The sequence below is a fragment of the Ammospiza caudacuta genome, chromosome 8, assembly GCF_027887145.1.
Source record: "Ammospiza caudacuta isolate bAmmCau1 chromosome 8, bAmmCau1.pri, whole genome shotgun sequence".
NCBI lineage: Eukaryota > Metazoa > Chordata > Aves > Passeriformes > Passerellidae > Ammospiza > Ammospiza caudacuta.
This window is the reverse complement of record NC_080600.1, coordinates 19730773-19748178: the sequence shown is the minus strand read 5'-3', so window position 1 is coordinate 19748178 and position 17406 is coordinate 19730773. Positions and strand designations below refer to the sequence as shown.

The 17406-nt window shown below is 36.8% G+C and overlaps 1 protein-coding gene across 1 annotated transcript in view; it reads right to left on the bottom strand.

Moving 5' to 3' along the window:
* RAPH1 (Ras association (RalGDS/AF-6) and pleckstrin homology domains 1) overlaps nucleotides 1-17406 on the bottom strand; it is a 78922-nt gene that overhangs the window by 17718 nt on the left and 43798 nt on the right. The window contains exons 5-10 of the mRNA XM_058809634.1: nucleotides 7265-7342; nucleotides 5792-5951; nucleotides 4618-4739; nucleotides 2940-3005; nucleotides 1327-1470; nucleotides 18-128 (exon numbers count right to left, since the gene is read on the bottom strand). Of these exons, the coding sequence (XP_058665617.1) occupies nucleotides 18-128; nucleotides 1327-1470; nucleotides 2940-3005; nucleotides 4618-4739; nucleotides 5792-5951; nucleotides 7265-7342 (681 nt within the window). The remainder of the gene's footprint in view (nucleotides 1-17; nucleotides 129-1326; nucleotides 1471-2939; nucleotides 3006-4617; nucleotides 4740-5791; nucleotides 5952-7264; nucleotides 7343-17406) is intronic.

The window sequence follows — 17406 nt, the reverse complement described above, 5'->3', positions numbered from 1 at the left end:
AAGTGCTGCAGTGTTACCTTTAGCACTAAACAATAGTCTGTGGGTGCCTTGTATTTGTTCCGATAGTCCTGTCCATAGTAAACACTGACATGGTCGAGCTGGAGAAAGCACACGAGTTCCCGTGAGACCTAGTAAATACAAAACCAGTCATGTACAAAGTATCTTCACAAAAATCCACACACATTGGCACAATCAGCCTAATGCTAAGATCCAATACTAATATAAGGTCTAGTTAAGGTCAAATATTAGTTTCAATCTGATTCAAAGACTACCAACACAAGAAGGGGATACAGCTACGCATAAAGTCTTTCATCACACCTGCATTTTAAACCAGATTCAGTCTGGTTTTTGGGTTTTGTCTGCATTTTGTCTTTTGACAACATTTTACACTGGACTACTACTGTTTACTCAGAGCAGGTATCAAGAGAAAGCAAGTATGACTGGTTGATCAGGAAGTTATCAGCTGTTAGTTATATTTCACCTTGGTAATAATCAAGGTGTCCAAATTCCAGTGTGACTGTAAGTAGAATTCTAAAAATGTTTGGCATTGAGTGTAGGGCAAAGAATTTCAACAGGCTACTTGCATACAGATTGTTTTAATGAAGCAAAAGATTGTGGAAAGAACATCTGACATGCATTCAGCTCTAAAGGGAGCTGTTGTGTTGATAGAGATTTCCTCTTCATTCCCAGATGTGTGGGAGGTGGACTTGCTGTACTGGGAATCATCTGATGCTGTCAAGACTGATGGATTCATGGATGACTTAAACTCACAGTAGTTCAGCCTTGAACTACTGCATTTGTAGTGTCTTTCTACTTATTTTGCATTACTGATAGAGAGAACAGCAGTAAGTGATCCTGTAGAAATGGAATTACCTATACCTGTTTTCAAAAAATGTAGCACCAATTGGTCCAAAAAAAAAAATCCAGTTTATATGAACTAACTAAACATAATGAAATTATGCAGACATTGTGGAGTTGGTCTGATACTTCATGATTGACATCTGCAGAGCAATTTGGTCCTCCATCCAAATTCTGCTTCAGCAAAGATCAGCTTCTTAGCTCCACCAAAAGCTTTTTCTCAAGTATTTCTGAACAACTAACCCAAGAAGCAGTTCCCTGTATTCTTGTGTTTTTACACTGGGGTTACACCCTTCACATCAAGTGCTGCCACAAAAATTCATATAGTATTTCCATGATAAAGCCAGCATTTTAATTAAGGTATATGGCACTTGGAAAGGCACAGCTAAGCCAAAACTTAAAGCCAACTCTTGTGTGCACTGTTTACCAGCACTGAACAATTCAGAGCAATTGCTTTAAGTAGCATACCTTGGCCTTCCCTTTAGGGACATAGTAGATTCCAGAAGCCCGGAGAAGGAAGTAACGTTTCTTCCAAGATTTCTTACCATCCTCTTTCAGCCACAAAACTCCCTCAATCTCTGGCACAGTTACAGAACTTCCACAGAAGCATTCCTGCCAATAAACAGAGCAGTTTGGGAAACAGACAGAACAGAGAGCATGCAGTGGTTTGTTTTGAATGACTGAAATTCTTTATCCAAAGAATGCACTTGTAGCAGGAACAGATCTTTTTCACATGAGATATGAACTACAGATAAATTACAGAAGCAATGAGGCAATTCAGACAAGCATGATAGGGTGTCTCAACATTTCCTCAGTGCAACAATGACAGAAAAATCATTAGCAGCTACTGTAAAGATTTTCTGACCATTGTTTCTCAGTAATAGATCCCCCATGGCTTTACTGGCTTTCAGGTCACAAGGTCACCTTATATAGCCTCATATGTATAAGCACACACAAACCTAACTGTGCATCCATCCAACACAGCTGCAATTCATTCCAGGAGTACTTCACTGCTACTAACTGTCCACAACACTGCAACTTTTGCTAACGTTCTATTTATAAAGAACTAGCAGAGAAAAACAAATGCTTTAAACACACACTTTAATATGCAGCAAAGACTTAGGAATAATCTTAGAAGACAGAAAGAGTTAAGCAGAATTACAATTCCCTGCATGTTGTGGCTTCAAACAATTTTTTCATCCACACATACATCCACTTATATATGTATGTATACATACATACACTTATTGAAACCCATATTAATAATACATTACTAATATGCATAGGCTACTTTTAAGACAAACTGTGTTAGGTTTAACTCAAAATTAAATACCCCAAATATTTACCTTTGGGTAACTATGTAAATCATAGTCATTATTCTGGAAATCAAGTGGAACCTATGGCACTTCAGCCATGCCACAGAAGGATTTAGCTTTCAGCTTATGAAGGCTACATTTACTGTGTGCTTTACTTGTTCCACACTTTTATGCCCTTATTTCTGTAAACTGGTTAATGCGTTTGAGAATAATTCCTGTCATGCATTTCTTAAAATTCAACAATTTGGGTTTTTATTTTTTAATTTTAAAACGTAATTGAAAAAAATTTTATTTAAAATTTTACTTAAAATTTGCTTTGCTTATTATCAAAATTTGAAATATTAATTTAAACCAGTCTCCAGACCCAGGCTCTAGAATTTTGTAGAAATGAAAGTTTGGAAAGTGCTAGTAAAAATTCTCTAGCACCACAGGTCAAAAAAAAATGGTCACAAAAGACAGGTCACAGGTCTGCTAATCTCAACTTGAAATTAATGGTTTTAGCCATAGCTAGAGGCAATCTCAATTTGATTATCACTGTGTATGGTATTTCAGATACTAAACTAAGTGCAGAGACTTTTTTAACTGATCACATCTGAAGCAGTGTTACATTAAAACAGCCATTTATCTCAAAGAGAACACATTCCATTCACAGAGTTCCAGAATTCCATTCTGCTCTGTCCATCAATTTCAATCACCACAACCTTTAGCGGTTTGTCTTCATGCTCCAAAATGACTACTTTGTCATTTCCGGTTTGACATTCTTACCTCTAGTAGCACCTCTTTATTTCTGTCTGCCATCTCAGAAGTTTCTTTCTTCCCCAGAAGATAGTTCTGTAACAAAATACAGTTTAATATTTCTTTAGGCATTCTGAAATCAAGCCAAATGGCATTTCTTGTTTACTTTTCTGTAGCAGTAAGAACAAAACTTTGTAGACTAATTGAAACTGTCAGACTGCTAAATAATACACTGAAGTAACTTATAATCACCTTTACCAGAAATATCAATCAGTCCATACTCCTACCTAACAACCTCATAACAACATCATTCTGCTTTTCTAAGGATCAAATGGCTGTTTGTTACAATGCATCCAGATATAAAAACACTATGAACTTGTAAATACCACAATAAAAATATAAAAAACCTCCTGAGATCTGTTACATACTGTCATTATTTCTGCATTCAAAGAAGCACACATTGAAGCCATTAAATAAATAATAATACATTCTAAATAAATTGTCAGCTTCTTAAAAGGAACTTAATTATGCACAGGCACCATATCTTATTTAATAAGTTTTTTACTCTTATTCAGTTTGGAAAAGACTGGGACAATGAAAAACATCTTCCTAACCCCTAGGCTAATACTGGAAAAAACCCAAATATTCATTTGGGTTTTGCCAAAGTTTTGCCAGTTCAATATTTTAAAACAAGGAGAAATATTTGGTTTATGCTGGTACCTCGCTCCTGTGACAGTGCCTACTATAAGTACTGAGAGTAAACCTATAATTTACAAACTTTTAAAAAGAATGTAGAGTTTTGCTGCTTCAGTGCAAAGCACTTGCGTAAGACTGGGTTTCAGATCTTGCGTAAAAAGAAATAAAATCAAGTAAACTGATGTCCCATAGGATGAACATGCAAAAGTGATACCCAGTTGAAATCCAATAAATTAAAATATAGATGCCATACAGGTATAAAAATAATTTATAAACTCAAAATGGAATACATTAGGTAAGAGTTAAAACAGAGATCAAGTGATATTACAGACAAGAGATCAAGTGAATTTTCAATGCAAATTCTTCCAAGAGCCACCTTCTGTTTTTCTGTTTCTTTTCCTCCACTCCCCTACAATACTGCAGTGCTGGCAGATACCAGGTCTGTAGCTACCATTTGAGAGAAGAGAGGTCTCTGAGGCCAATTGAGAGGAAGAGAAGCCTTTGTTTTCCCAGCCAGGAGCAGGAAACACAAGTGAATATAGGCAGGTCCCAACTTGCAGAGAAGGAGCACATGCTGTCTTCTCTACTCTTGTCATTTGACCATGGAGTGGCTGTTCTCTTAAGATTTTGTCTTCCCCTTCTTGCCAGCAATGCAAGAATGCACAGTGGAGAGACATTACTATTAGCAATATCTGTCAACACCTTTCTTGCATGTTTACATAATTGAGCAGCATTAAGCATGGGTGTAAATCTCTGGAAACTGCCTGCCTTCATGTGCATTAAAACTACTCACAAACCCATTAGCAAACAGATTGCTTCGGCTCATGGTTGCCTCTTAAGGATTGACTCTGCGCCAACAACACTGTGGATGTACATAGTGCTGAAGTGTAAAGTTGCCTGGCATTTTAGCACATACACAAGTACCAAAATGAAAGTATGGAAATAAATGCTATCAAAAAAGTAAGAAACTGCCATCAGCCACACACACATTTAGCACAAATCTCAGGCTTACCTGTGGATTCTTGAAAAGTGCATATTTCTCTATACGTTCCACGAACATTAGTTTGTTTTGACTGTCTCTTGTCCAGTTCAAGAGATTTTCAACTAAATTTTCATGATCTTCAAAGATCCGTTCTGGAACAATAACATGTGAGCAAATACATTGGAATCTGTTGCATTTTGTGATAGAAACAAATCTGTAGTCATTTCTAAGAGACAAGGCATATATGCAGAGAAAATAGAGTTCAAGATCTACTACAGTGGAGAAGAAGTTTACGCTAAGAGACTAAAAGAGCTTAGTCCACTTCCAGACATGCCTGGAAGCGGCATTTTTTTACATCCAGTCACTCAGCATAGACTTCTATCTTCAAGTTTATAGTTCCATCAACATATGAAATGTTTTAATTTTTTTTTTTATCTGAGAAGGCCTACCATCCTGCAGGAACACTGCAGACTCAAATGATAACATTTCCAAGTTTATGAGCACAAATAAGGTTATCACATTTATGTGTTCTCTGGTCTACATAATTCCCAGAGGAATGGATCAGGCACCTTTTTTGGCACAATACTTCGTTCTACATCCCCAATGATTATCTCACTCATAAAGTATCAAAAAGTAGTGGGCAATGATCAGAAGGAAAAGAAAATGCTTATGAAATGCAGAATATCCATAGCTAGTATTGTAAAGAAGTCTAAAAACTGACACTTCTACTTCCTATGATCTCTGTCACTCAATAAATGACGTGTCAACAAGACCTCTGAGAACTCTGGTTCTCAGTCAAACCTCTGAGCTTTGACTCTCAAAGCTCTGAGCTTTCAAAAAGTTACCACTAGTGCTAGAACTTCAGAATACTGAAAATAGACAAAAGAGAACAGCATAAAGAAAAAGAGGAAAATTTACTGAAATGGTAGAAAATAGCTGAAAATCCTCATTGCAAAATAAAGAAGCAGAAATCTTTGGGAAACCACTGGACCAACTTTCTCATTCTTTTAAACACCCTGAAGCAGAATTTTCAGATCATTCTGAAACAAGTTCAATCATGAGCTTTATTACATGAATTAGCATTTACTACATTAATGAACACGATGATGAACATTATGAAGACAAGTATTTAAATCATTCTGAGAATGCAGACTACTGCTGCATCTATGAATAAGAATTAGAAATGCTTATAATTATTACTTACCCATTTGCAATTCAGAGATGGTTTCCACTAATGACCAATCTAAACTGTAGCCACAATGTGATTTATCCATCAGATTGTCTAATACTTGTCTCACTGTTTGCCTCTCATCCACCATCATTGTTTTTGAGCTGTCATCAGACATATGGACTCTGATCACCAACTGTTAAGCAGAAAAATAAGAAAACAAAAAGAAGATTAATCTGTCACATTTCAAATAAAAATAAGGTTTCTAAGATCTTGTTTATTCCTCTAAGATTTTCTTACAGTAGCATAAAATTCAATCAAAACACTCCCTGAAAATGTAAGATGTCATAAATGATGGGTAGATATTTTTACCACAGACACTTACCAAGATACTGTTCTCCTACAGCTCAAGTAAATAAATATAAAGGTCTTTCCAACACAATGAGAAAGTCCTTCAGTTGTGTGTTAAGAAAGAAAAAATCCTTCCTGCTGAAGTGTCCTGATAATAGTGTCTTTCAGACAATATCTAGGTGGAACAAACATAGATATAGGGCTCTGCACAAGCTTACAAACAATCAGAATTTTTCAGATCTGCAGTTTAAGCTTTCTGCCTGCTTCCTACACTGTTTTCTAAAAATGGTTATTATGTAAACAATACAGCAATACTAAACCTTACTTTTCTGGGGAATATGAAGCAGTAGTGTGAAAAAAAACTGGTTTTAAAACACAACGGTTTTTCATAGGCAGCTGTTTTTTTAAACCAATCAAAAGACTTAAGACAACAGATTCTTCTTGCCAATCATTATTTTTTCCATTTTTACATCTTGCTCAGCTGGAAAAGATAAACCCTCTAGCTGCAATACATTGGTACAACTGACTTGTTAATTTCCATCTTCCAGCAAAGAGAGTTTTTCAGCTTTTGATCCAGAAACAATCAATGAAAAAGGCATTTTATGCTACTGAAAAACTCCTGTCATAAAACAAAAATGCTAAATTTGCAGGGCATTCTGTATTCTTTGAGAGTACATCAAGTAAGGGCAGCAGGCTTTCTCCATTTGGTAATTTCTGTCTTTAATCTGGAATACTTCTCTTCCATTTAGCACTGGCAAATCCTGCTATGCATAATGAGAAAAGGCTTGTGAAGAAAAGGCTATGAAGAAAACAGGTACAAATTTTAAACATGTGACTGCAGAACATACAAGAACAATCTCAGGAGGCTGGACCTTCATTTCAGTTCTGGGTGGAAGTTGGTAAAATCTTCCCAATGAGCACTAGCTGAAAAACAAGCTATTCCTTAAGAAAAACATCATGTTATTCCATATCCTAGGCTTCTCCTGATTAGGTCCAGTCTAGATGGGAAAGCACATTACCACTAAAGATTAGAACACTATAGTGTTCTGATTTTATAAAGGGCAACTTAAGGCTAATAGATACAAATGAAGTTTGCCTGCATTTTCCAGGTGAAAAAAAATAAAATAAGGGTCTTATAAATGGGTATAACTAACTCACCTTTTTCACTTGTGCTTCTTTAATCTTCTCTAATGCAACCCTAATTTTCTCAGCTTTCAGTTTAGCAGCCTGTTCCTCCTATGGGGACACAACACACAATTCCAGTTAACACAAACTTCAGTCAGGTTTCAGTAGCTTTGAGGCTACTGATTTGCTCATCTATAAATGTCCAACCATTTCCTAGTGATGATGAAAACTATTACTTTTTAAGACAGAAAGTGTTCCTATATTTAGAGATACAACTGCCATTAACTCCAAAGGAACATAGTGGAGGTATATATTTTGTATAGACATTTCTCTGTTCTCCTGTACTGTAAATACCCTTATGCTACTAAATACTTTGGCATATTATATATTTACAGTCATAGCTTGGGATGATACATATTCAGTAAGAGTATACAATGGAGTACAGCCAAGAGAGTTTTGGTTGATCAACATAAAACACAAACAGCATGCCAAAAAGTACCCGAATTTAACAGCACACAGAAAGAAGGGAAACAAATCCTATAACTAGGATTCCATACTACATGCATTAGTTTGAAAGATTTTAAACTGTTAAATCCATTTGCAGAAAGAGGTTTGAATTTACTAAATCCAAGTTGTATTTCTCCTTGTTTTAAGTATTTTAAGACACAGGGTGAATAAGCACCTTTTGCTCTTCTATGTAATAGATTTTTATTACAACCGGAAAAGCATTAAAAATTCAGGTAGCTTAAATCTATTTGCTGATGCTAAAGAAAACTGTGTCTTTCTAAGACTAGCAATAAAGTTTCTTAAATTCTGGAGATTATAGATATTTCTGTTGAAATTGCATTTGAAACATGCAGCTAAAAAGCAACCATTGTTTCAAAAATGACATATGCAATTTTCAGACTTTCAAAATCCTAAACTGTGTATCTTCATGGTAATTAATATCTAAAACCATAATTAAAATCTCTAGCACAAACAAGTCTACTAAAAACCACACAAATCCCTTCCAAAATATCAGTACCCTTAAAAAAGAAAAATTAATATTTTCTCCAGGGCCAAAGTACCACATCTCACCATAACATTCAGCATACTATAAACATTTAGTTCTCTATTGCTTTCTTCTATGGATGTAATTCATAGTTTCTTTACCATGTGTTTAGATAGTTGCTTTTATTGTAAAAGATTCAGCTATTCTGAAATCCAGAGAGCTTAAGTTGGCTTCTCAATAAATTATTAATATTCATATCAACTGCTAAAGGACATTCCCTTGTTATTTACTGCACTCTTAGTAGCTTCTGGTCCTTCACATCTGTGACCATCCTGTGCACCATAAAAAAACATCAGCTGGACAGACCAGTATGCTGCCTTGAAATATAATTCTTTGCAATAAAATGAAGCAGTAAGTTGACATGAGCAGAAATAATGTGAGCCTGAAACCTTATCTGGGCACTGAATTACACTGGAACATTGCGTTTATGAGACTACAGGGAACTTTGGCTTTTTATTCACAATAGCAATGCTGTCCTATAGCTTAGAAAGGCCAAATCACATTAGCATTCTATGAAAAACAAACCATGCCACAATAACAAGAATCTTTTATTCTTCCTATTTCTTACCATTAACAATTTCAATCTGTAGAAATAAATTGTTACTAAAAAGTGAGGCCTGACATCATCAAGCCTGACAGAGCTCTCGAGAAGCACTTGGACAATGCTCTCGGGCACATGGGGGGACTCTTGGGGTTGTCCTATGCAGGGCCAGCAGTTGGACTCAATGACCCTTGGGGGTCCCTTCCAACTGAGTGATTCTATAAAAGACTTTCCAGTTTCTAAAAGTGATGCTATGCACCTGTTCATCATGAAACAAGCAAAAGCAAAAGACTCATTTTATCATGTATTTGGAGAAACTCTAATTCATGGTTTTGAGAAGCTGCTCATTAACCCAATCAGCACAATTTTCCAGCCCATTTCACTGTACACCAGTGCAAAGCACCAGGAGCACCTGCTCGCCACATGCACAGGCAGCAACACCAGGGCAAGCAAAAAGCAGCTGTGACCTCTCATATACCTGTGCCAATACAGCTAAAATATCTTTGGTGACCTTAAAGTTTATAATCCATCATTACCTAAAATGCTTTGGAAAATAGATAAATATGTAGATGAAAGAAGATTTTAAGGACTTACTATTTTAATATGTACCAATTACTTTTAATTTCCTACTGAATTTAATGTGGGTCCAGAGATTATGATTCCTTATACTTTATTAGTTCAACATAATCAGTTTAAATTAAAAAACCCCAAAACAAAACAGAATTACAACTATCAAAATAATAACTGGTTCCAATGAGCAAAAAATTATAAAAAGAAGTCTGAATTCACTAACTGGAAAGCACAGCAAGGAAAAGAAAGCAGAATTCAGAATGTCTGAAAGCATACAGTAGTCAAAGATTTCAAACTATTTTGAGCAGTAATAAACTAAGCTCAAGCCACTGCTGCATCACTGCTGATGTGGCAAACAATGTTTCATGGGAGAAGGATGAAGAACTATGCATTTTGATTCCTTAATAAAATAATTCAATAACTCCCCCAAACTGACAACCAGGCACTCTGCTTCTCTCCTAATGGCCCAAGAAAACAGCCCCCTGCCCATCAAAGTCACCTGAGAACAGCACTTAGACACATACACAGGTCTCTCCTCCCCCCGTACATGAGAACAACACTGCTTCTATCCAGGAGGAAGCACATGTCATCCTTTAGCTTGTACTAATAAGCTAACAACTCTTTTCACTGCACAGGGAGACAGGTGACAGATGGCAAAAACACCTGACTGCAACTGCAAACTATTTAAACTGTTCAGTGCCACCAACCAACAAGGCCAGCACATGCAGTCCAACCACATCTACCTTAGCATTTATTTCCCCTTTGCTAGCAAATGCTGCCAACAGTGATGGAGCTGCTGAAGGATCCCAAAGAGGCAGGTAAAGGGCAGGATGCTGTGCTGTCACAGCCTCACAGGCGGTACAGCCATCAGTCCCTGCCATGGCCACACGCCTGTGTCCCCTGCACTCAGCGCTGCTGGCACACGGCTCTGTCACAGACTGACCTGGAGAACTGGCACAGCAGCCAAGGTTCAGCAGAACCCACTCCCTGCTTGGACTGCCTTACAGGCACAGGCAAGCCTTGGAAACACACCAAGGAGATGCACACACACATTTTGTAAAAACACAAAACATAATGGAGAGTCATTTCCACCTCTGGCAGGAAAAGGATATTCTCTTATACTAGCAATATGCAACATTGTCAAATGGTAACAAATTCCTCACTTAACAGGACCATTCTGGGACTATTGTTACACTTCTATTTTAAAGCTTTCAGCTAAGATTACTTTTGGTTATGGAAAACATTGCACCCGATTTAAGGAATACTTGGCAACATACTGATGTATAGAATCTGTTAATCCAAAATATTCAAACTTATTGGGAACCAAAATGGAAAATGCATATGCCTGCAGTGCAATGGTCTTAAATTAATGATCTTCTTTGCATTTATATACCAGAACCAAGTCTTGTATAATTTTAGCCTACATTGAAATATCAGAACGAAAAACACAAAAAAATATGAAGTTAAGATTTCTGTAATATAATGAAAAACACTGCTTCTTCCCCCAGTTTCCAACTAAATATGCAGTTTTGCTCTGATATTCCAGCTGTGTTTTAATAATAAAGACGCACAAGATGCATTCAATGGCAGAGCTGACCTTGCTCAAAAATTTTTTTCCCTCGAATTTCTAGGTTGAGGTTTTATTTTTTCTTTCATTTTACCTTTTTTTAAGTGTTATTAACTAATCTCTTTTACAGAGATAACAAATGGAATGGAAACAAAATGGGAGGGGGGCATCACTTAACAAAGCTACTTAGAAAAGCCAGTAATTAAATGTAAGAGGTAAGTAACTATGTCCACATTTCATTTAAGTCAGCAAGGTAGACACACCACCTACAAAATGCATAAAATTACGACATTTCTTCTCTGTTTAGTATTTGCTTTTTTTCTCTGAATTTTTTCTTTGGTTGCAGATAAGAAGATAATAAATACACAAGTAGCATTGACTTCTGAAGGACTAAGATCAGGTATCTACTGTTTATTTTCCCAACTACAGTCTAGCCTTGGGTAGAAAGGCAATCATGTCTTGCAAGGAATCTCCTCCTTGCAGAGCTTGTACTGAAACAGAGGTTCCTGCTACCAGAGAACACCATATTAACATCTCCATTTGCACCAAATCACCCAAAACTTCAAGACAGTGTGTGTGCATGGCTGTGATGCAGAAGGGATCTAGTCCATGGCTAGAATTTTTAGAATTAGTTATATTAGCAGAGGACAAAAATGGTTCTAGTCTCAATATAAGATGCAGACACACCAGAGAGGGGGAAGAAACAGAAACAGGTGAAGACAGTAAGAAACAGGTAACACACCAGGGACACCAGCACAGACCTGCAATATGATCCTACAGTCGAATGATCTAACACCTTGGTACAAGAAAATGCCCCATTTCTTGGGATTGCTTCACTCATAGAGAGCCTTATCCAATGTTACAACAAGCTGAAGAGATCTAAGCAGTAATGGGGACTTCCACTTCATCATTTTGCTAAAGGTATTTCTGCTTGCAGGAGGTCAGAAGAGAACCAGTAAGTGCCATGCCAGCCTGTGTGCTCAGGAGCCAGAAGAGGAAGGCACAGCTGTACGGAAACAGTCACAAGCTGACCAACATTACCCTCAGGAAATCAGAAGGCTCACCAAAAGCACCTGAATCAAAGAGCTGTGAAGCCTAATTAGCCAACACAAGGATTTATAAATTCATTTAACTGTGGAGTGTACCAGAATACCTGAGAGGAGCTACTCCATGGTCATATGACACAAAGGGATAATTTAATGTACTTTTTAAAATTACGTTCCTCTATGGTAACTAACACTCATCCCACATATAGACAACCAGAAGGGAGGATCTGCAGACACATGGAGATGAAAGAAAATTGTGGTTTCTTTGTGCCACAGCTGTTGTTAATCTATTTGCAATGAAGCCAATTGCTGTTTTGGTGGCTGTTTGCGTTGTTGGGCAGTGCAGGGGGGCAAGAGCTATTGGGGTCAAGGCAGAGGTATGGACTCAAAATTTAAGCAAAACAATCATGAGAGCAGAAGATTACTTGCTTTTGGCTGTTTGTACTCCTCTGGAAGACAGCCTGAAAATCTCCTGTCAAGATACATGCTGAGCATCTTGAGAAGAATATTAAGATATTTTTTAAAAAGCAGTAAACCAGTACTAAACTTTTATTGCTAAATACAGACTACTTATGCCCAGTGAACATTATCCTCATTGTTTTGAGATCACCAAATTGCATTTTGTTACTTCAGGCTTCCCTGAGGTCTCTCCAATAGAATGTCTGTGAATTAAAAAAAACCCAGACAGATATGGTTTTGGAGTATGTATTAGCATCAGCAACATCTGACACCACAGCTACATGAAACTGTCAGCCCTTCATCCCAGCCTGTATTTTCACCAGAGATTTATAGCTTGCTCCATCCCTTGTCCTCTAGTTTCAAAAGGAAATACATATAAAGGATACAATTTTTAGCAAATTGAATGACAATTTGTGATCACTTAGTACATTAGTGATCTCCTTGCTGTGAAGAAGATTAATTTATAATCAAGATTTGTACATACCTGGCTCATTAGACCGCTGTCTTACTACAATATTCTCCCCACATTATATTCAGTCAACATTCAAAATGTTAAAAAAATATCCCATTCTTACTAGTTCGTCTTCAATACAGCAAGAGAACTTATTTTAAGGCTACTAATGGCTTTTAAAACTACTAAACACTCCCACATTTTTTACTAGGATGTTTTTTTAAACTAGTGAATGGCAATAGGAACAAAAGAACTTTGAGCTCAGTACATTTCCTTTTTAATTAAGGCATTTTACCTGCTAATATGGCTATTAAGTATTTAAGAACTTGAACACTTCGATAAATCTGCAGAAACAAAAAATACAATTCAATCTTTTAAAAGCACCTGGATAATCAGGAAAATCATGTAAGTAAATGCAGAAGTTGCTGGAAAGGGCAGGAGTGGAGAAGCATAGCACACACCAAAAGCATTCCTTCTACACAGCAACAGTCACATACAGTAGAAAGAAGCATCATCACCTTGGTCAGCAAATGAGAAGGCTTTCCTGCAATGTTTCTCAGAAGAAGGGAGGTTTCCCTGTCCAAATAGGAGTGCTTGTGCAGAAAGAAAGAGAACATAAGTCAAAGGAAGTCAGTATAGTAATTTTATGGTGTCTTGATTACAGAAGATAAAGCAGAGTTTAAAAGAAAAAACCCTACATCATCACTTTTTTCCCCTCCCATAAAAACATGAACATTCCCAAATACTGAGCCTGAATCACTGATGTAAAAGCATTTATGCTTTTACACAAGACACTAATAAAAGACACTATTTTAATCTTCTTCTGTACAAAATGTCACACAATAGAATTAAGAGAACTTTTGCTTACCTGCCACTGGTTTCCTTTCTGCAAGAGAAAACTTATTTGTAAAGACATTTAGAACTATGAAAGCAAGAAAACACACTCTTACAATGCTTTTCAAAATCCTGTCCAGTCTTCTAAAACTAAACATTCCACTTTCACTACACAAACATAGAGCCACTATAAATTGGTCATCTTGGAGACATCCTAGTTTTATGCTTTCTATGTGGGTTGCTGTATCATTCTTAAAGAAGAAAGATATTACCACAACAATAAACCAACCTAACTTAAAATTCATGCCCTTTTTTTTTAAATGACTTAAGTCTCTGGTATAGTCCAAATTATAAAATTACAAATCCCCGTGCTTCCCTTGAAATTAACAGAAAATATATTTTCATCTGTTTTCAAAATGGGAAGCAAAATCAGTAAAGGGGAAGCAGCAAGTAGAGAAAGACAGAAATCAGTTAATGACAGATCCCAGTGATTATCTTCTCCAGCACCTGCTACAGGCAACAAAACCATCATCATGCAGTGATTTGCAGAACCACACAGTCCAGTCTGCTAAGGAAATTAGACTAGTACTGTGGCACTTAACAAGAGCATTTAAACAACTTAAAAGAGCATAAAGTAAACCTGTCTACCACCACCATCCTGCAAGTTTTGTCTCATGTGGTTACAATTGTCTCAGCCCTATTTGTTTCAACACTATACAGAACAAGGCATGACAACTATCATGCCTACTATACTCTTGTTTAGTAATTAGCAATACAGAATCTCACCTCTTCTTCAGTGCCACAATAAGGTATAGTATGAAAAAAATGAAGAGCCCATGTCCAAAACTTCCTGCAAGGCAATATCAAATACTTTGGAGAATACAATTCTTGCAGGGAGAGTTTACTTATGTGACTGCCACATGCTGGGATGAGCAATTAGGATCTCAAGGAGGCTTTAAAAGTTACACCTCAGGGAAGACTCTACACAGCATGTGAAATTAAACCCAGGCTCCAGCCAAAGCTCCACCTGGGTGCTTAGCTACTAATATAGACACAGGTTATGTTACAGAGTAAATTATTTTTCTGCTTGCATATTAAGTACTGTCTGTATTTATATCATATATTTTAGACACACAGCAGTGCTGCCTAGCTCAAACCACACTGAGGGTTTGTAGTACCTGGTATAATTATTCTCAGTCATGCTGAATTGTATCCTTTCTTATACAGAGGCTCTAACTTCCCACAGAGTCAGTTTAGGATGGTCTCCTTACAACATACTGATACACGACTTGCAGAATAAAATGGGCTGTCTCAGTCCAAACCCCAAAAGTATACATAAAAACCCAGTGACAAGTTCAAGGAAATTTTTTTAAGAGTTTCTTCATAGAGTTCTTGTCAGTCATCATGAACTGATTAATATGGATCACTTTCTTGGTGAATGGAGCACTGCAGTAGAAGGAATACGACAATGTACACTTGCAGCCTCTTCTTAAAGAATTTAGTAACTTCTGTCTTAGCCTGTAAGTCAACAATAGTGTCAATAAATACAGGATATTGAATCTCTCCTTAAAGGAAATACTATTTGCTGGAGAGTATTTCTCCAACAGGGAAGGTCAAGGTAGACCAATTAACCTTCTTGGTCATCTTGGCTGCTGCTATCTTGTATTTAACAACATTATCTCCACCAAGGAAATTCTACCCAAAAATGGGAATGTCATATCCTTCTTACCACACAATAGCCACTTGACACTTTGATAATGATATTTTACGGGAATAGGGGTTGGCCAGTAAAATGTGGAACACCAGTGTGATGACAACTGCCTACGTGAATTGGAGCTGCAGATCTCACATGCCTAGAAACAGGAAGGCAACAGCTCATTTCCAGACATTTTTTGTGCATGGCTTCTTCCTACCCTATAACAAATTCTGCAGTACTGCACATACCCAAAAGTTAGAATAAGCAGAAGCAGCAAAGCAACAGGAAAGCCCAAGTTCTAGAAATTATAGCCCAGCTAAACAGTAACTACGCACACATAAAAATGTTTAAATATTTGGCATGCACAAACTAGCAGATAAATTAAATTTCATTTTAGAACATCACAATCCAATTTTAAAGCATTTACTCTATTTCAAAGAAAGACTTCAGCTCAAACATCAAGCTTTGAGGCAAACAGATGTTGCTCCTAGAATATTCCATTCTTTGGGGGAAGATAAATATTTTATTATTTTGTTCTAGATGGTACAATCACGATGGTTCACACAGTGGATCCAAATAGCCCACTCTTCCTCTCTATGTAAGGACTTGAAATATGTATTAAACCCCTGACAATATAAATGCCTGATCTTGCCAAACAAATTAACCTACTTCTCTGCCCCAGGTACTTCACTAGACTAAAAAGAACAGCAATCAAATCCGGGAAAACCAAAACATTAATTACTCCTAGGGAGACATTTCTAGTCTTCCACCACGAAAAGCATCTGTTCTTCCACCTGCCTCTGCCACAACAAGAACTCAAGCTCTAACAACAAAGTTGTCTCTACCCCAGTGCCTCACCTAATATTCACCTAGGATATAAAACCAATTCCAGTTCCATAAACTAAACTATCACTGGATTATAGAGCATATTAGATTTATTTTTTTACAGAAAAGAGCTGATGGCTGGATTTTAAGAAACAGCTTTAAGAAGAGGTGATGAGCTAAGCTGCCTAGCTAAGATCTGAAGCGTCAATGCCATGTAGCCCATCCTGCCATGGCAGGAGCCCACTGGTTGACAAGTAAGATGCTGTATATGCATGGCCTCCTTTCTTCAATTCCACTTGCATATTTTTGCAAAATCTGAACACTGATCTATTTTCTTGTAATGTTTGATGATCACTTAGTACAGAAAAGTGGGATCAATTTAGAAAGATTAAATCTCATCGCTAAGAGGCTGAGTTGCATCTAATTCCTCTGATTTTATGGTAAGGGCTGAGAAAATAGGCATCCAGAATTTAAGAACAGTACAATACAGTCTCAAAGGTGTCACATACGTTCTTTATACTGACAGTTTACAAATAATGATCAGCAACTGGGGTGGGAATTATAAGAAAGATGACCTAGTGATCTTCTGAAGTATTTTATCTTCCTGTTCACATGCCTTAAACATGTTAAATAGAAAACTTCCTTTCTTGTTAAACACTATCTTACATTCAAAGACATAATTCACTCAAAGTTTGTACAGCAGAATAACTTACCTTAGTACCAAAAAAAAGGCAATAAGAGCACACTGAGGACTTGTGCATGTAATTATCTTGCTATGTTTCTTACAAAACTCTAAGTTCAATAAATACACGTGTTTAATTAAACCAGCTGGTGGCACTCTTGTGCCACTATTTTGGATTTAATGTCACAGTTGAGAAACAATACAAAATCCTTTTTAAAATGTATTCTCTGTCCCTAAAAAACAAACTAAAAAGCAGGGAAACTGAAGTATACAGTGTTCAATTGAAAGCTATATGCTTGCAAAACTTTGTTGAAAAGGTTACTATAGCTTGCAAGCTTGCATTTCAACTACATCCCTACAGTGAATTCTACTGACTCCAGCTTCAAGAATTAGAATCCACTGTTTCCAAAAGAGAACTAAATAATTAAAGATTTAAAATTATTTTTGTAATTT